Source organism: Schistocerca cancellata, chromosome 12, assembly GCF_023864275.1.
Source record: "Schistocerca cancellata isolate TAMUIC-IGC-003103 chromosome 12, iqSchCanc2.1, whole genome shotgun sequence".
In the NCBI taxonomy this organism is placed as follows: domain Eukaryota; kingdom Metazoa; phylum Arthropoda; class Insecta; order Orthoptera; family Acrididae; genus Schistocerca; species Schistocerca cancellata.
Genome location: NC_064637.1, coordinates 128,215,747 through 128,237,002, shown reverse-complemented (window position 1 = coordinate 128,237,002; position 21,256 = coordinate 128,215,747). Strand labels below are relative to the sequence as shown.

At 43.4% G+C, this 21,256-nt stretch overlaps 1 protein-coding gene across 1 annotated transcript in view; it reads left to right on the top strand.

Moving 5' to 3' along the window:
- LOC126109641 (probable cytochrome P450 304a1) overlaps positions 1–21,256 on the top strand; it is a 131,254-nt gene that overhangs the window by 72,882 nt on the left and 37,116 nt on the right. Inside the window, exon 6 of the mRNA XM_049914687.1 lies at positions 961–1,141. Coding sequence (XP_049770644.1) covers positions 961–1,141 — 181 coding nt within the window. The remainder of the gene's footprint in view (positions 1–960; positions 1,142–21,256) is intronic.

Genomic DNA, 21,256 nt, shown 5'->3' with positions numbered 1-21,256 from the left:
TGGCACAGGCCACCCCCATATAGTTAAAATATATACTTCGGTTCAATCCAGTCACTGCAGAGATCATGTTGCTTCATCCAGATGTCTTTGTTGTGCTGTCCCAAATAGGCACACAATGCAGAGAGAACTATTATGCTTAAGAGACTACTGCCTACACGAACTGCTTTGGTCACACTAAGCCATGCGGTACTGTAACTCAACGCAAGCCATGTGCCACTGTTAGGTCTGTATGGTTTTTTTTTCCGCTACGGTTGCAGGTTCGAATCATGCCTCGGGCATGGATGTGTGTGATGTCCTTAGGTTAGTTAGGTTTAATTAGTTCTAAGTTTTAGGAGACTGAAGACCTCAGAAGTTAAGTCGCATAGTGCTCAGAGCCATTTTTGTATTTTTTTTCCCATGACATTCTTCTTACAGTTAATATGGAATGTTCCATTGATGTCATTAAAAATGATTGGACTTGTAAATGAACTGTGACACTTTCAAATAAACAAAAGCACAGTACTCACTGTAGTCAAATTAGGAAAACCACAGAGTACCTAACAGCTGTAGTGGTCTAGTCGGTAGAGCACTAGACTCCGGCTCTGGTGGTGTTGGGTTCAAACCTAGATAGGGTCAGGGATTTTTTCCTCGTTCCAAACCCTTCAGGATGGCCCCAGCTCCACTCAGTCAGGGCTCAAAACAGTTCCAGGTGCCTTTCACAGGGGTCAAAACTGTGGCGCTGGGCTCACCACCTAACAGAGAAGTACAGTTGTGCTCTACCCACAGTCAGGGCAGTAGCCAGCACACGAGGTGTGTGGCTCGGGCAGACATTTACAGAGTACCTTAACCTGGATGGCCAAATTCGGATTTGGAACCCACTCCCTACATTGCCCAAGACTTCGCCTGGCTTAGGTTGTGAACAAAAGTGTACAAGAGGGCAACAGGGAGTGTTTGTCGTAACGACGTCTGTCGTCTTTCCAGCGGAGCAGCTGGCCATAATCCTGCTGGACATGTTCTTCCCGAGCGCGACCGCCCTCACGTCCGCAGTGACCTGGGCCCTGATCTACGTGGCCCACCACCCGGCGGTGATGAGGAGGGTGCAGCGGGAGCTGGACGCCGTGGTGGGCCGCGGCAGGGCGCCCAGCCTGGACGACAGGCCACAGTGAGTACGCCTTCCTCTTGGCCACTACGTCTGTTAGGTAAACGCTGTCAGGCAGTACCCAAATAGGAATTAAAACATTCCACAGCCAACAAATATAGCATGTGGTCTTAGCTTCCGACACGTTAATACCTAGATGGAACATAAACTCCAAGTTAACTACCATGTTCCTAGCACACAAGCTAGTGTGGACTAGGTGGTTTTCCATTTGACATACACTACTGGCCATTAAAATTGCTACACCACGAAAATGACGTGCTACAGACGCGAAATTTAACTGACAGGAAGAAGATGCTGCGATATGCAGACGATTAGCTTTTCAGAGCATTCACACAAGGTTGGCGCCGGTGGCGACACCTACGACGTGCTGACGTGAGAAACGTTTCCAACCGGTTTCTCATACACAAACAGCAATTGACCGGCGTTGCCTGGTCAAACGTTGTTGTGATGCCTCGTGTAAGTAGCAGAAATGCGTACCATCACGTTTCCGACTTTGATAAAGGTCCAATTGTAGCCTATCGCGATTGCGGTTTATCGTATCGTGACATTACTGCTCGCGATGGTCGAGATTCAATGACTGTTAGCAGAATATGGAACTGGTGGGTTCAGGAGGGTAATACGGAACCCCGTGCTGGATCCCAACTGCCTCGTATCACTAGCAGTCGAGATGACAGGCATCTTATCCGCATGGCTGTAACGGATCGGGCAGCCACGCCTCGATCCCTGAGTCAACAGATGGGGACGTTTGCAAGACAACAACCATCTGCACGAACAGTTCGACGACGTTTGCAGCAGCATGGACTATCAGCTCGGAGACCGTGGCTGCGGTTACCCTTGACGCTGCATCACAGACAGGAGCGCCTGTGATGGTGTCCTCTACGACGAACCTGGGTGCACGAATGGCAAAACGTCATTTTTTCGGATGAATCCAGGCGACATCGCGGTGAACGCACATTGGAAGCGTGTATTCGTCATCGCCATACTGGCGTATCACATAGCGTGATGGTATGGGGTGGCATTGGTTACACGTCTCGGTCACTTCTTGTTCGCATTCACGGCACTTTTAACAGTGCACGTTACACTTCAGATGTGTTACGGCCCGTGGCTCTACCCTTCATTCGATCCCTGCGAAACCCTTCATTTCAGTAGGAAAATGCACGACCGTATGTTGTAGGTCCTTTACGGGCTTTGCTGGATGCAGAAAATGTTCGACTGCTGCCCTGGCCAGCACATTTTCCAGATCTCTCACCAACTGAAAACGTCTGGTCAATGGTGGCCGAGCAACTGGCTCGTCACAATACGCCAGTCACTACTCTCGATGAACTGTGGTCACGTGTTGAAGCGGCATGGGCAACTGTACCTGTAGACGCCATCCGAGCTCTGTTTGACTCAATTTTAAGAAGTATCAAGGCCGTTATTACAGCCAAAGTTGGTTCTTCTGGGTACTGATTCCTCAGGATCTATGCACCCAAATTGCGTGAAAATGTAATCACACGTCAGTTCTAGTAAAATATATTTGCACAATGAATACCCGTTTATCATCTGCATTTCTTCTTGGTGCAGCAATTTTAATGGCCAGTAGCGTATATGTGATTTGTCATAGTGTTCCCTCTTCAATTAGAGGGCCCGCACAACAGACAAGCGAGGTGGGCTGCCGACCTCCGTGAAGAGCTCATATCAAACCATCACCTGTGGATGTAAACATTAACAGACTTTCTGCATAAACGTGGCAGTACTTCAGGAAAAGCCATTTGACAGAGATCCACCAATTGCAACTAATGTGATTAGGTGTAGCACTCCGCAGAATCGGTGTTATAAGCACGCCGGCAGTGTTACACTGGTGTGCGTACTTACAGCTAGGACATCACTGGCCAATACCTGCACTGGCTGTAGCCTAGTAGACACTCGCTGTAACCTTCAGTAGAAAATTGTATTTTGTTGGGCGTAACGCCGCTTTGTAATTGTGTGGAGTAGTATTTTGGTTATTATTTTTTTCATTGCCTTAGACTCTTATCTGGCTTTTTCCATTGCAAGAATTGCAGATGCTAAACGGGGATTCTTTGGAGAAATACATTATACTAGAACTGACATGTGATTACATTTTCACGCAATTTTGGTGCATAGATCCCGAGAAATCAGTACCCAGAACAACCACCTCTGGCCGTAATAACGGCCTTGATACGCCTGGGCATTGAGTCAAACAGAGCTTGGAAGGTGTGTACAGGTACAACTGCCCGTGCAGCTTCCACACGATACCACAGTTCATCAAGAGTAGTGAATGGCGTATTGTGACGAGCCAGTTGCTCGGCCACCATTGACCACACGTTTTCAAATGGTGAGAGATCTGGAGAATGTGCTGGCCAGGGCAGCAGTCGAACATTTTCTGTAACCAGAAAGGCCCGTACAGGTCCTGAAACATGCGGTCGTGCATTATGCTGCAGAAATGTAGGGTTTCGCAGGGATCAAATGAAGGGTAGAGCCACGGGTCGTAACACATCTGAAATGTAACGTCCACTGTCCAAAGTGCCGTCAATGCGAACAAGAGGTGACCGAGACGTGTAACCAATGCCACCCCATACCATCACGCCAGGTGATATGCCAGTATGGCGATGACGAATACACGCTTCCAATGTGCGTTCACCGCGATGTGGCCAAATACAGATGCGACCATCGTGATACTGTAAACAGAACCTGGCTTCATACCAAAAAAATGACGTTTTGCCATTCGTGCACCCAGGTTCGTCGTTGAGTACACCATCGCAGGCGCTCCTGTCTGTGATGCAGCGTCAAGGGTAACTGCAGCCATGGTCTCCGAGCTGATTGTCCATGCTGCTGCAAACGTCGTGGAACTGTTCGTGCAGATGGTGTTGTCTTGCGAATGTCCCCATCTGTTGACTCAGGGACCGACACGTGGGTGCACGGTCCGTTACAGCCGTGCGGATAAGATGCCTGTCATCTCGACTGCTAGTGATACGAGGCAGTTGGGATCCAGCACGGCGTTCCGTATTACCCTCCTGAACCCACCGATTCCATATTCTGCTAACAGTCATTGGATCTCGACCATCGCGAGCAGTAATGTCACGATACGATAAACCGCAATCGCGATAGGCTACAATCCGACCTTTATCAAAGTCGGAAACGTGATGGTACGCATTTCTCCTCGTTACACGAGGCATCACAACAACGTTTCACCAGGCAACGGCGGTCAACTGCTGTTTGTGTATGAGAAATCGCTTGGAAACTTTCCTCATGTCAGCACGTTGTAGGTGTCGCCACCGGCGCCAACCTTGTGTGAATGCTCTGAAAAGCTAACCATTTGCATATCACAGCATCTTCTTCCTGTCGGTTAAATTTCGCGCCTGTAGCACGTCATCTTCGTTGTGTAGCAGTTTTAATGGCCAGTAGCGTACCTATAAAGCTTTGGTACTTTATTTATGTACTGGGTGATTATAATCCATATTAAACTTTCGAAACGCCGTAGTAATAACATCACTCGTCAGAATGACGTCAAAATGGAACGAAATATTACTGGAGAAGGAGGGAAAGAGTATGGCAGAAGAAAAAAAAAAGTACGAAAATTGATCAATAGATGGAGCTGTATGTGTCACAATAAATAAATGAAAACATCTGTCATGCGCACGACCCATTCAAGTTGGTATAATCACGCCAGGCTTTCCCTCCTTTCGCGTCTGTGACATTCGCCCTGACTGTTTCAATGCAGTATCGCGCTCTGCTTGTAAAGCTGTATTACAAGATGATGACTGTGCACAAGTCGCTCCGCAGAAGCTTCGGTCACTGAAGGGTTTGAAAAAAGGCACTGGTCCAATGACGGTCATGGGTTTGGAGAGAATGATTCGGAGATTCGATAAGACGGGTTCTTTTGGTGTTCAACCTGGCAGAGGGAGGAATCGAATTGATTTGTCAGAGGAATGGCCACAGCAATGCAGGAGCAGGCGAGTGCTGGTGTGCAAACGTGTAGTGCACGGAGAAGTGCCTGAACATTGGACATACACGTGAGCACGTTGCGTAAAATCCAATGAAACATCCTTCTTTGCTATCCATTGAAAATTACCCATGTGCACAAGTTGCTTCCTGTTGAACTGCCAGTACGACAGACCTGTGCTTTAGAATTTCTTGGAAGTTGGCAATGATTGGCCGTGGAAGATTTTGTGAACAGACGAAGGAAGCCCACTTCCATATGACATGATATGCCAATACACAGAATTATCGAATATGGGCAATGGAAAACCCACACACAAATAAACTCTCGCGTCCGTCGGCCGTCGTAATTTAAAATATTATTTATTGGTAACATTGATTGTTGCCGACTTACGTGGTGGGCCTTAATCAATATGATACTTCATTTCGGCCCCCCCCCCCCTCCATGAACCACGGACCTTGCCGTTGGTGGGGAGGCTTGCTTGCCTCATCGATACAGATAACCGTACCTTAGGTGCAACCACAACGGAGGGTTATCTGCTGAGAGGCCAGACAAACGTGTGGTTCCTGAAGAGGGGCAGCAGCCTTTTCAGTAGTTGCAGGGGCAACAGTCTGGATGATTGATTGATCTGGCCTTGTAACTACAACCAAAACGGCCTTGCTGTTCTGGTACTGCGAACGGCTGAAAGCAAGGGGAAACTACAGCAGTAATTTTTCCCGAGGGCATACAGCTTTACTGTATGATTAAATGATGATTGCGACCTCTTGGGTAAAATATTCCGGAGGTAAAATAGTCCCCCATTCGGATCTCCGGGCGGGGACTACTCAGGAGGACGTTGTTATCAGGAGAAAGAAAATTGGCGTTCTACGGATCGGAGCGTGGAATGTCAGATCCCTTAATCGGACAGGTAGATTAGAAAATTTAAAAAGGGAAATGGATAGGTTAAAGTTAGATATAGTGGGAATTAGTGAAGTTCGGTGGCAGGAGGAACAAGACTTCTGGTCAGGTGAATACAGGGTTATAAATACAAAATCAGATAGGGGTAATGCAGGAGTAATGAATAAAAAATGGGAGTACGGGTAAGCTACTACAAACAGCATAGTGAACGCATTATTGTGGCCAAGATAAAGCCCACGCCTACTACAGTAGTACAAGTTTATTTGCCAACTAGCTCTGCAGATGACGAAGAAATTGATGAAATGTATGAGGAGATAAAAGAATCTATTCAAATAGTGAAGGGAGACGAAAATTTAATAGTCATGGGTGACTGGAATACAAGCGTAGGAAAAGGGAGAGAAGGAAACATAGTAGGTGAACATGGATTGGGGCTAAGAAATGAAAGAGGAAGCCGTCTGGTAGAATTTTGCGCAGAGCATAACTTAATCATAGCTAACACTTGGTTTAAGAATCATGAAAGAAGGTTGTATACATGGAAGAACCATGGAGATACTAAAAGGTATCAGATACATTATATACAGGGCTATTACAAATGATTGAAGCGAATTCACTGTAGCTCCATTCATTGACATATGGTCACGACACACTACAGATACGTAGAAAAACTCATAAAGTTTTGTTCGGCTGAAGCCGCACTTCAGGTTTCTGCCGTCAGACGCGCTCGAGAGCGCAGTGAGACAAAATGGCGACAGGAGCCGAGAAAGCGTATGTCGTGCTTGAAATGCACTCACATCAGTCAGTCATAACAGTGCAACGACACTTCAGGACGAAGTTCAACAAAGATCCACCAACTGCTAACTCCATTCGGCGATGGTATGCGCAGTTTAAAGCTTCTGGATGCCTCTGTAAGGGGAAATCAACGGGTCGGCCTGCAGTGAGCGAAGAAACGGTTGAACGCGTGCGGGCAAGTTTCATGCGTAGCCCTCGGAAAATTGGCTCATGCCACAACTGGAGACCGACAGCGCCGACTTCATCTTTCAACAGAATGGTGCTCCACCGCACTCCCATCATGATGTTCGGCATTTTTTAAACAGGAGATAGGAAAACCGATGGATCGGTCGTGGTGGAGATCATGATCAGCAATTCATGTCATGGCCTCCACGCTCTCCCGACTTAACCCCATGCGATTTCTTTCTGTGGGGTTATGTGAAAGGTTCAGTGTTTAAACCTCCTCTACCAAGAAACGTGCCAGAACTGCGAGCTCGCATCAACGATGCTTTCGAACTCATTGATGGGGACATGCTGCGCCGAGTGTGGGAGGAACTTGATTATCGGCTTGAAGCCTGCCGAATCACTAAAGGGGCACATATCGAACATTTGTGAATGCCTAAAAAAGCTTTTTGAGCTTTTGTATGTGTGTGCAAAGCATTTTGAAAATATCTCAAATAATAAAGTTATTTTAGAGCTGTGAAATCGCTTCAATCATTTGTAATAACCCTGTAATGATAAGACAGAGATTTACGAACCAGGTTGTTAAATTGTAAGACATTTCCAGGGGCAGATGTGGACTCTGACCACAATCTATTGGTTATGAACTGTAGATTAAAACTGAAGAAACTGCAAAAAGTTGGGAATTTAAGGATATGGGACCTGGATAAACTAAAAGAACCAGAGGTTGTACAGAGTTCCAGGGACAGCATAAGGGAACAGTTGATAGGAATGGGGGAAAGAAATACAGTAGAAAAAGAATGGGTAGCTCTGAGGGATGAAGTAGTGAAGGCAGCAGAGGAACAAGTAGGTAAAAAGACGAGGGCTAGTAGAAATCCCTGGGTAACAGATGATATATTGAATTTAATTGATGAAAGTATAAAATATAAAAATGCAGTAAATGAACAGTTGACAGGAATGGGGGAAAGAAATACAGTAGAAAAAGAATGCGTAGCTCTGAGGGATGAAGTAGTGAAGGCAGCAGAGGAACAAGTAGGTAAAAAGACGAGGGCTAGTAGAAATCCCTGGGTAACAGAAGATATATTGAATTTAATTGATGTTGTTGTTGTTGTGGTCTTCAGTCCTGAGACTGGTTTGATGCAGCTCTCCATGCTTCTCTATCCTGTGCAAGCTTCTTCATCTCCCAGTACCTACTGCATCCTACATCCTTCTGAATCTGCTTAGTGTATTCATCTCTTGGTCTCCCCCTACGATTTTTACCCTCCACGCTGCCCTCCAATACTAAATTGGTGATCCCTTGATGCCTCAGAACATGTCCTACCAACCGATCCCTTCTTCTGGTCAAGTTGTGCCACAAACTTCTCTTCTCCCCAATCCTATTCAATACTTCCTCATTAGTTATGTGATCTACCCATCTAATCTTCAGCATTCTTCTGTAGCACCACATTTGAAAAGCTTCTATTGTCTTCTTGTCCAAACTATTTACCGTCCATGTTTCACTTCCATACGTGGCTACACTCCATACAAATACTTTCAGAAATGACTTCCTGACACTTAAATCTATACTCGATGTTAACAAATTTCTTTTCTTCAGAAATGGTTTCCTTGCCATTGCCAGTCTACATTTTATATCCTCTCTACTTCGACCATCATCAGTTATTTTGCTCCCCAAATAGCAAAACTCCTTTACTACTTTAAGCGTCTCATTTCGTAATCTAATACCCTCAACATCACCCGATTTAGTTCGACTACATTCCATTATCCTCGTTTTGCTTTTGTTTATGTTCATCTTATATCCTCCCTTCAAGACACCATCCATTCCGTTCAACTGCGCTTCCAAGTCCTTTGCTGTCTCTGACAGAATTACAATGTCATCGGCGAACCTCAAAGTTTTTATTTCTTCTCCATGGATTTTAATACCTACTCCAAATTTTTCCTTTGTTTCCTTTACTGCTTGCTCAATATACAGATTGAATAACATCGGGGATAGGCTACAACCCTGTCTCACTCCTTTCCCAACCACTGCTTCCCTTTCATGTCCCTCGACTCTTATAACTGCCATCTGGTTTCTGTACAAATTGTAAATAGCCTTTCGCTCCCTGTATTTTACCCCTGCCACCTTTAGAATTTGAAAGAGAGCATTCCAGTCAACATTGTCAAAAGCTTTCTCTAAGTCTACAAATGCTAGAAACGTAGGTTTGCCTTTCCTTAATCTTTCTTCTAAGATAAGTCGTAAGGTCAGTATTGCCTCACGTGTTCCAGTATTTCTACGGAATCCAAACTGATCTTCCCCGAGATCGGCTTCTACTAGTTTTTCCATTCGTCTGTAAAGAATTCGTGTTAGTACTTTGCAACTGTGGCTTATTAAACTGATTGTTCGGTAATTTTCACATCTGTCAACACCTGCTTTCTTTGGGATTGGAATTATTATATTCTTCTTGAAGTCTGAGGGTATTTCGCCTGTTTCATACATCTTGCTCACCAGATGGTAGAGTTTTGTCAGGACTGGCTCTCCCAAGGCCGTCAGTAGTTCTAATGGAATGTTGTCTACTCCGGGGGCCTTGTTTCGACTCAGGTCTTTCAGTGCTCTGTCAAACTCTTCACGCAGTATCGTATCTCCCATTTCATCTTCATCTACATCCTCTTCCATTTCCATAATATTGTCCTCAAGTGCATCGCCCTTGTATAGCCCCTCTATATACTCCTTCCACCTTGCTGCTTTCCCTTCTTTGCTTAGAACTGGGTTTCCATCTGAGCTCTTGATGTTCATACAAGTGGTTCTCTTTTCTCCAAAGGTCTCTTTAATTTTCCTGTAGGCAGTATCGATCTTACCCCTAGTGAGATAAGCCTCTACATCCTTACATCTGTCCTCTAGCCATTCCTGCTTAGCCATTATGCACTTCCTGTCGATCTCATTTTTGAGACGTTTGTATTCCTTTTTGCCTGCTTCATTTACTGCATTTTTATATTTTCTCCTTTCATCAATTAAATTCAATATTTATTCTGTTACCCAAGGATTTCTACTAGCCCTCGTCTTTTTACCTACTTGATCCTCTGCTGCCTTCACTACTTCATCCCTCAAAGCTACCCATTCTTCTTCTACTGTGTTTCTTTCCCCCATTCCTGTCAATTGTTCCCTTATGCTCTCCCTGAAACTCTGTACAACCTCTGGTTCTTTCAGTTTATCCAGGTCCCATCTCCTTAAATTCCCACCTTTTTGCAGTTTCTTCAGTTTTAATCTACAGGTCATAACCAATAAATTGTGGTCAGAGTCCACATCTGCCCCTGGAAATGTCTTACAATTTAAAACCTGGTTCCTAAATCTCTGTCTTACCATTATATAATCTATCTCATACCTTTTAGTATCTCCAGGGTTCCTCCATGTATACAACCTTCTTTTATGATTCTTGAACCAAGTGTTAGCTATGATTAAGTTGTGCTCTGTGCAAAATTCTACCAGATGGCTTCCTCTTTCATTTCTTAGCCCCAATCCATATTCACCTACTATGTTTCCTTCTCTCCCTTTTCCTACTGTCGAATTCCAGTCACCCATGACTATTAAATTTTTGTCTCCCTTCACTGCCTGAATAATTTCTTTTATCTCATCAAACATTTCATCAATTTCTTCATCATCTGCAGAGCTAGTTGGCATATAAACTTGTACTACTGTAGTAGGCATGGGCTTCATGTCTATCTTGGCCACAATAATGCGTTCACTATGCTGTTTGTAGTAGCTTACCCGCATTCCTATTTTCCTATTCATTATTAAACCTACTCCTGCATTACCCCTATTTGACTTTGTGTTTATAATCCTGTAGTCACCTGACCAGAAGTCTTGTTCCTCCTGCCACCGAACTTCACTAATTCCCACTATATCTAACTTTAACCTATCCATTTCCCTTTTTAAATTTTCTAATCTACCTGTCCGATTAAGGGATCTGACATTCCACGCTCCGATCCGTAAAACGCCAGTTTTCTTTCTCCTGATAACGACATCCTCTTGAGTATCCCCGCCCGGAGATCCGAATGGGGGACTATTTTACCTCCGGAATATTTTACCCAAGAGGACGCCATCATCATTTAACCATACAGTAAAGCTGCATGCCCTCGGGAAAAATTACGGCCGTAGTTTCCCCTTGCTTTCAGCCGTTCGCAGTACCAGCGCAGCACAGCCGTTTTGGTTATCGTTACAAGGCCAGATCAGTCAATCATGCAGACTGTTGCCCTTGCAACTACTGAAAAGGCTGCTGTCCCTCTTCAGGAACCACACGTTTGTCTGGCCTCTCAACAGATACCCCTCCGTTGTGGTTGCACCTACGGTACGGCTATCTGTATCGCTGAGGCACGCAAGCCTCCCCACCAACGGCAAGGTCCATGGTTCATGGGGGGGATTTAATTGATGAAAGGATAAAATATAAAAATGCAGTAAATGAAGCAGGCAAAAAGGAATACAAACGTCTCAAAAATGAGATCGACAGGAAGTGCAAAATAGCTAAGCAGGGATGGCTAGAGGACAAATGTAAGGATGTAGAGGCTTATCTCACTAGGGGTAAGATAGATACTGCGTATACGAAAATTAAAGAGACCTTTGGAGAAAAGAGAACGACTTGTATGAATATCAAGAGCTCAGATGGAAACCCAGTTCTAAGCAAAGAAGAGAAAGCAGAAAGGTGGAGGGAGTATACAGAGGGTCTATTCAAGGGCGATGTACTTGAGGACAATATTATGGAAATGGAAGAGGATGTAGATGAAGATGAAATGGGAGATACTATACTGCGTGAAGAGTTTGACAGAGCACTGAAAGACCTGAGTCGAAACAAGGCCCCCGGAGTAGACAACATTCCATTAGAACTACTGACGGCCTTGGGAGAGCCAGTCCTGACGTAACTCTACCATCTGGTGAGCAAGATGTACGAGACAGGCGAAATACCCTCAGACTTCAAGAAGAATATAATAATTCCAATCCCAAAGAAAGCAGGTGTTGACAGATGTGAAAATTACCGAATTATCAGTTTAATAAGTCACAGCTGCAAAATACTAACACGAATTATTTACAGACGAATGGAAAAACTGATAGAAGCCGACCTCGGGGAAGATCAGTTTGGATTCCGTAGAAATGTTGGAACACGTGAGGCAATACTGACCTTACGGCTTATCTTAGGAGAAAGATTAAGGAAAGGCAAACCTACGTTTCTAGCATTTGTAGACTTAGAGAAAGCTTTTGACAATGTTGACTGGAATACTCCCTTTCAAATTCTGAAGGTGGCAGGGGTAAAATACAGGGAGCGAAAGGCTATTTACAATTTGTACAGAAACCAGATGTCAGTTATAAGAGTCGAGGGACATGAAAGGGAAGCAGTGGTTGGGAAGGGAGTGAGACAGGGTTGTAGCTTATCCCCGATGTTATTCAATCTGTATATTGAGCAAGCAGTAAAGGAAACAAAGGAAAAATTTGGACTAGGAATTAAAATCCACGGAGAAGAAAGAAAAACTTTGAGGTTCGCCGATGACATTGTAATTCTGTCAGAGACAGCAAAGGACCTGGAACTGCAGTTGAACGGAATGGACAGTGTCTTGAAAGGAGGATATAAGATGAACATCAGCAAAAGCAAAACGAGGATAATGGAATGTAGTCAAATACGTCGGGTGATGCTGAGGGAATTAGATTAGGAAATGAGACACTTAAAATAGTAAAGGAGTTTTGCTATTTGGGGAGCAAAATAACTGATGATGGTCGAAGTAGAGAGGATATAAAATGTAAACTGGCAGTGGCAAGGAAAGAGTTTCTAACGAAGAAAAATTTGTTAACATCGAGTGTAGATTTAAGTGTCAGGAAGTCGTTTCTGAAAGTATTTGTATGGAGTGTAGCCATGTATGGAAGTGAAACGTGGACGATAAATAGTTTAGACAAGAAGAGAATAGAAGCTTTCGAAATGTGGTGCTACAGAAGAATGCTGAAGATTAGATGGCACATAACTAATGAGGAGGTATTGAAGAGAATTGGAGAGAAGAGGAGCATGTGGCACAACTTGACTAGAATAAGGGATCGGTTGGTAGGACATGTTCTGAGACATCGAGGGATCACCAATTTAGTATTGGAGGGCAGCGTGGAGGGTAAAAATCGTAGGGGGAGACCAAGAGATGAATACACTAAGCGGATTCAGAAGGATGTAGGTTGCAGTAGGTACTGGGAGATGAAGAAGCTTGCACAGGATAGAGTAGCATGGAGAGCTGCATCAAACCAGTCTCCGGACTGAAGACCACAACAACAACTTCATTTTAATTTTGATTTACATTTAAACGCTTTTGTGAAGTTCTCTTTTTTTTAACAATATTGATCTACAGTGGAATTAGACCAATCTTAAAACATGAGCATATAAGTTGAACAATGGAATAAACTTTTCATATTAATTTCCTCAGATTGTCAGTTCACTTTAAAGCAAAAAATCTTTAGTTATTAATTACAATTGCGGCCCACACACGCGCGAGAGTATTTCTTCTTACCTCCGTTAACCATTGCATATATTGCATATATTGAGTCCTGGCTCTGGCTCTCGGCTATGGCACTGAAAATAAGAATCTTAAAGCTACGTATTTTCTGCAACGTCTGGCGGCTGTGGAGAAAAATGAATATTATGTTAATAGCGGGCGAGTTTTTCGCTTCCGCTAATTTTTATGAGTTAATATCGCCACGTAATGGCGTCGTTGGCTGCATCGGCCGCTGCGATTGTTGCACTGTAAATTACTCGAATGCAGGTTAATTAAAGGAAGGCGGACATGAAATCTGGATCACCTCTTACAAATTAAAACTGCACAATAATATTGAATCAATATATTATCTGCTTAATTAGTATAAATATGCTTACATCTGCCAGCACTCGCAAGATGTCCGTCAACACACATCCAAGACAAGAGAAGAAGTGAAGACGACTAAAAAATTAACAAAAGAGCGTATCTTGTCGTCTCTTTAGATCATTTTGTTATATTTATTTGCCCTCGAAACTTACACAGGGAAATTATTATTTTACGGGTACATGAGAAAAATGTTATTCAATTTTTAAATGTCTCTTCTTTATAAATACTGTTTTTTAAGCCTTTTCTTATTATTTCGCTGGGGACACTATACAACCAGTACCACTTTATCCTGAAAAGATCGCTGTGTGGTGCGGGTTTACGGCATCATTCATCATAAGGTCATATTTTTTGGAAGAGACAGGTGCTTTCGGTCCTGTTACCTGTACCGACACGGGTAACCGCTATGGGTGTCTTCTGCGCAACCACGTCATTTTCAGCTCTCCAACAGCGTGGGTGTGTGGATGGGATCATTTTTATGCAAGATGGAGCACCTTCACACATTGCAAATCCAGTTAAGCAGCTGCTGAAGGGACATTTCGAAATGCTAGAATTATCAGCTACCATTTCCCTGCAGCCTGGCTTCCCGATCACCTGAAATTAATCCGTGTGACTTCTCGCTGTGGGGTTATCTGAAAGATCTTGTGTTCAGTGTTCCGATTGCAAACTTAAGCTGCATTGAAGGGCGCAACACATTCTGAACGTGACCCAGAATACTCTGATCAGTTATGGAACATGCTGTTTCTCGATTTCAACTTGTTGGCCTCAGGACAAAAATAAAAACCGATTTTTCCCATCCAATGCACTATAACCTTGCCGTGGTGGATGATCTTACGTAAACAACAGTATCACACCTGTACACCCATGCACACTTGAGTAGTACAGTATGTTTAACGTCAGACGTACACCTTAGACATTGTTGTATGATTCATTTTCCATTTTTACTCCACCACTATTAAATTATGATGCTCAAAGCGCCATCTATTGCTACATTTTGTAACTATTTATTTTTCTTGTGCCATATGTTTTCCCCTTTCTCCGATAATATTCCGTTGCAATTTGACGTCATTATGACCAGTGATGTTATTTCTACAGCGGTTTGAAAGTTTAACTTTAATTATAATCACCCAGAACTTCGACACATATATATACCGTGACACATATAGCCGGCCGGGCTAGCCGAGCCGTTCTAGGCGCTTCAGTCCGAAACCACGCGGCTGCTACGGTCGCAGGCTCGAATCCTGCCTCGGGCATGGATGTGTGTGATGTTCTTAGTTAGATTTAATTAGTTCTAAGTTTAGGGGACTCATGAGCTCAGCTGTTAAGTTCCATAGTGCTTAGAGCCATTTGAACCATTTGACACATATAAACAACAATAAGCGCTCGTGACATAAGGTTAACACAAAATCGTTTGCTTTACATTTTCTCTGGTGTCTTTGCTCATCGACTGCAATTCATCAGAAACGCCCGGCTTATGATTTGTATCTCATAAGAGTAAAAATGGTATTAGAAATATTTTACTAAATTTGTCAGAATTCCCAGTTTTACATAATTGTTGTCAGTCATTTTATGTTTTTTTTTTCAGGCATATTAAGACCCTTTTCAACCCATTTTTCTCACTGCAGTACCAGTTTGGGCTTATCTGTGTAGGCGAGAAGTGCCCATTATACAGAGGCAGCGAGTTATGAAGTTTTACTGTTAAAAAAATACTGAATTAAATTTAGTTTGGTCGCCTCATAACTCTTGTGATGACCCTGGAACTATTAATGTGGTGTCACCGCCAGACACCACACTTGCTAGGTGGTAGCCTTTGAATCGGCCGCGGTCCGTTAGTATACGTCGGACCCGCGTGTCGCCACTGTCAGAGATTGCAGACCGAGCGCCGCCACACGGCAGGTCTAGAGACACTTCCTAGCACTCGCCCCAGTTGTACAACCGACGTTGCTAGCGATGGTTCACTGACAAAATACGCTCTCATTTGCCGAGACGATAGTTAGCATAGCCTTCAGCTACGTCATTTGCTACGACCTAGCAAGGCGCCATTACCAGTACTATTGATACTGAATCATGTACAGTCAAGAGCGACGCTCATCATCAATGGATTAAATTAAGTATTCCACCAGCTACGTCCGTTTTTCTAAAGTCTAATTTCCTTGTCCTGTTCCAGACCTCACGCCAGCCTGCGTGAGCTAAAACGCGTGCCTTTCGGCTTCCTCTATTATACCGGTGTTGGCTCTCCTGCCAACCCACAACAATTAACATGTGCAACATGTTTCAATTAAAACTGCATTTACGCCTCGGACCGGATATTACGTGCGTATGTGCAGTAACTTTGAACCTCTGGATCTCAGTAGCGGATAACGATACCGAAAAGAGTTTTGACGTTTCACGAGAATATCATCTTAACAACGTCTGGTAAAAATGTCGACAATCTACCATGAATATAAACGATAGGATTTGCCATCCCCACGATTGGTACTTTTCGTACCAAAAAATTATGGTTTTTCGAAGTTTTCTAAGAAGCCGTCCTGAGGTACACACTACAACACGCCTAATGCAAAAGAACCAACCTATTCGCTCAATTTGCCTCGGCTGCAGGAAGTGTGTAATGTTTAATTTTTGACCCTGAACAACAGGATAGCTGCATTATGTCGGGCCTTCTGATATGTATACAGACGGTAACAAGAGAATGGGCTATCGAAAACACTTGGTCCCTTATGTCTGTGGTCAACAGAAGCAGAGATGTGGTCCCCTGAAAAATCGCATTTTCGCTCACTGCTTTTTGGAACGTATTGCTGACGTGCACGGACTGAAAGCATCAGGCAGCACGAGAAGTGAAATTTCTGATTGATCAGGAGAAGCCAGGTACGTTGTTGTTCACAACAGCAGAGGAAACCGAACGCCATGTGTGACGTCCGCTCTCGCCTTTTGTTGTCGCTGTTGATGTTGAGCCGGTCCTGCTACAGCTCTGTCGGTGGAATGGAGACGCGACGCGCAGTGATGGTTGTCTGTCCCCGTCGGATAACTTGGAACAGCACCTGGAAATCTCTAAAGAAAATAGTTCCTCGCGTAATGTATGAAAGTCCGTTTGCGAGTCCGCACAGTCTTTTCAGCGATGAGAACTGCTGATTTTAATTGTCTGTTATGATGAGTTGCTATGCCCGGTTAGTTAGTTATTGCAGTACTGAGTGAATCATTCATCATCGGCGTCGTTTCACACCACTGAAGCGAGGAAAAATTCGTTTGCGGTTCAGTATCAGCAGGTGTTGTTACGTTGCTAGGCAGAATTGTTCACTACGGCACGACGCAAATCCAGAGATAATCTATAATGCTATCTTGCTTTCGTGCGTCGTGATATTATTTCGGCAAAACACTCCTTTCAATGCTCAATGTTTATCAAGTCACTCTTTCAATTAAAATGTTGACAGTTATTTAATTTTGATCATCAACTATCACACACTCAATTAATGATGGAGCCAACACGTTAGATTTCCATTACTGACGAACAATTTTATTGTTCCTTATTAGCAGTAGTTTATAATCATCACACCACACGCACACCGATGGATCAGATTAATTACGATTCTCTTCAGTTCGGTGGTCGTGACAATTACAACTTCTACTAACTAGTGTGTGAAATCTTATGGGACTTATCTGCTAAGGTCATCAGCCCTAGCTTACACACTACTTAATCTAAATTATCTAAGGACAAACACACACACCCATGCCCAAGGGAGTACTCGAACCTCCGCCGGGACTAGCCGAACAACTTTTACAATCGGCGTATTTGTATTATCTTCGTGTGGTCGTACTAATGTTTCCTACTCCAGGCTAATCAGGTATTGCAGTCTTCGATGCTATGTATATTCTTCGTTGTAACTGTTCACTTTGATGAAGGTTGAGTCCAACAATAACATCTCCAATAATTAAAGTTCATTAACTCGTCGTGCACTATCAGAATATCACTTCAGTTCAAGTTCTCAAGTCAGAATAACTGCGAACAAAGTCCGCGCATCTCCATCACACAATATTAATTTTTTTTTAATAGAAACAATCTCGTAGCGTTCCGTTTGTGGTACAATAACAAACGGTGCTCTCTCTCGACTTCATAGCAAGCAAGCTAGCAAGCGACTAACTTTTCCATGATCGAGCATTGTAGACGCCATGGATTTCCTTTTCGCCGCGTTTACAACTCTCTTTCACAATAAATGTTATCTCTGACCGACATGTTACATTGGACTTAACTTCCGTCGTACTGATTTGCAGTTATTAGTAAGATGTTTGATAGCTAATTAAAAATAACCTTTCTTTCTTGCTAGCTTTATATGATGACATACTCAGTAATTATTGAAATTGGTGTTCATCAAAACTTTAAGGTGTTATATTATAGTCAAAGCTGTCGTACCTGTCAGGATAACACTGTTCTGTACTTTAAATTATCGTGACATTCTTATTTGGGTTTTCTGGTATCTTGGGGTATTACACATGGTATCATGACAGTAATCAGAGCTGCCTATTTTGCTTGTAGCAGTTCTCACAATTGGCAAATAAGACCAGTGAGCACAAATATTTATTTTTCTTGAAACACTTGTAACAGACAGAGTACCGTGTAAGCTATCGATCAGCATAATTTTTTTTTATTTCGTTTGCAACAGTAGTCAGAGAACAGTAACACGCAGAAAACAGCACTCGTACGCGAAAAGCCGGCCGGTGTGGCCAAGCGGTTAAAGGCGCTACAGTCTGGAACCGCGCGACCGCTACGGTCGCAGGTTCGAATCCTGCCTCGGGCCTGGATGTGTGTGATGTCCTTCGGTTAGTTAGGTTTAAGTAGTTCTAAGTTCTAGGGGACTGATGACCTTAGAAGTTAAGTCCCGTAGTGCTCAGAGCCATTTGAACCATTCGTACGCGAAAAGTTATGCAGCTGACTTGTTTCATTTCTAATTAGCTGCAGTTGTGGTTTACGAATATATGCTGCTATGAAGGAAAGCCTGGCTCATTGAAATGTTTACAGAAAGCTTGTTGGACGTATCGAGTGCAGACTTGTTTGCTACGGAAGCAGAGCTGTAAGTGACGTGTCACAGATACGCGGTAAATAACGCTGTAAAAAAATTATAAAATGCTCATAATGACGTCAAATTTGAGTGGAATGTTATCGAAGTAGGGGAAAACCTTATGGCACCAAACAATTTAACGGAACTTTTACCACTAAGTAGCACTGTGAGCGAGAGAAAATGCAAAATAAAAGACGTGGAGTATATCGTTGTTCCTTAGCTTACAACTGAGACGTCCAGCATGGCTGTCTCCATGAAGGATCGCGCGCTGCTGGTAAGGCTATTTGGCAAGAACTGTGACTGTGCCCCAGTAGCCCTGCAGAAGTTCCGGACACTCAAGGGTATGAAAAAAGCCTGCAAACAACCGTGAGGTGTGTCGCAGAGGGTACGTCCCCTTGCACCAATTGTAAGGTGGCAACGGCCTTGCACCTTACATGAGTCCATTTAACGTGACACTTTAGGTTTTGTAGGAGTTGTTGTTGTTGTTGTTGTTGTTGTTGTTGTGGTCTTCAGTCCTGAGACTGGTTTGACGCAGCTCTCCATGCTACTCTATCCTGTGCAAGCTTCTTCATCTCCCAGTACCTACTGCAACCTACATCCTTCTGAATCTGCTTAGTGTATTCATCTCTTGGTCTCCCCCTACGATTTTTGCCCTCCACGCTGCCCTACAATACTAAATTGGTGATCCCTTGATGCCTCAGAACATGTCCTACCAACCGATCCCTTCTTCTGGTCAAGTTGTGCCACAAACTTCTCTTCTCCCCAATCCTATTCAATACTTCCTCATTAGTTATGTGATCTACCCACCTAATCTTCAGCATTCTTCTGTAGCACCACATTTCGAAAGCTTCTATTCTCTTCTTGTCCAAACCATTTACCGTCCATGTCTCACTTCCATACATGGCTACACTCCATACAAATACTTTCAGAAATGACTTCCCGACACTTAAATCTATACTCGATGTTAACAAATTTCTCTTCTTCAGAAACGCTTTCCTTGCCATTGCCAGTCTACATTTTATATCCTCTCTACTTCGACCATCATCAGTTATTTTGCTCCCCAAATAGCAAAACTCCTTTACTACTTTAAGTGTCTCATTTCCTAATCTAATTCCCTCAGCATCACCCGACGTATTTGACTACATTCCATTATCCTCGTTTTGCTTTTGTTGATGTTCATCTTATATCCTCCCTTCAAGACACCATCCATTCCATTCAACTGCTCTTCCAAGTTCTTTGCTGTCTCTGACAGAATTACAATGTCATCGGCGAACCTCAACGTTTTTATTTCTTCTCCGTGGATTTTAATACCTACTCCGAATTTTTCTTTTGTTTCCTTTACTGCTTGCTCAATATACAGATTGAATAACATCGGGGAGAGGCTACAACCCTGTCTCACTCCCTTCTTAACCACTGCTTCCCTTTCATGTCCCTAGACTCTTATAACTGCCATCTGGTTTCTGTGCAAATTGTAAATAGCCTTTCGCTCCCTGTATTTTACCCCTGCCACCTTTAGAATTTGAAAAAGAGTATTCCAGTCAACATTGTCAAAAGCTTTCTCTAAGTCTACAAATGCTAGAAACGTAGGTTTGCCTTTCCTTAATCTTTCTCCTAAGATAAGCCGTAAGGTCAGTATTGCCTCACGTGTTCCAACATTTCTACGGAATCCAAACTGATCTTCCCCGAGGTCGGCTTCTATCAGTTTTTCCATTCGTCTGTAAATAATTCGTGTTAGTATTTTGCAGCTGTGACTTATTAAACTGATAGTTCGGTAATTTTCACATCTGTCAACACCTGCTTTCTTTGGGATTGGAATTATTATATTCTTCTTGAAGTCTGAGGGTATTTCGCCTGTCTCGTACATCTTGCTCACCAGATGGTAGAGTTTTGTCAGGACTGGCTCTCCCAAGGCCGTCATTAGTTCTAATGGAATGTTGTCTACTCCGGGGACCTTGTTTCGACTCAGGTCTTTCAGTGCTCTGTCAAACTCTTCACGCAGTATCGTATCTCCCATTTCATCTTCATCTACATCCTCTTCCATTTCCATAATATTGTCCTCAAGTACATCGCCCTTGTATAGACCCTCTATATACTCCCTCCACCTTTCTGCTTTCCCTTCTTTGCTTAGAACTGGTTTTCCATCTGAGCTCTTGATATTCATACAAGTCGTTCTCTTTTCTCCAAAGGTCTCTGTAATTTTCCTGTACGCAGCATCTATCTTACCCCTAGTGAGATAAGGCTCTACATCCTTACATTTGTCCTCTAGCCATCCCTGCTTAGCTATTTTGCACTTCCTGTCGATCTCATTTTTGAGACGTTTGTATTCCTTTTTGCCTGCTTCATTTACTGCATTTTTATATTTTCTCCTTTCATCAATTAAATTCAATATATCTTCTGTTACCCAGGGAATTCTACTAGCCCTCGTCTTTT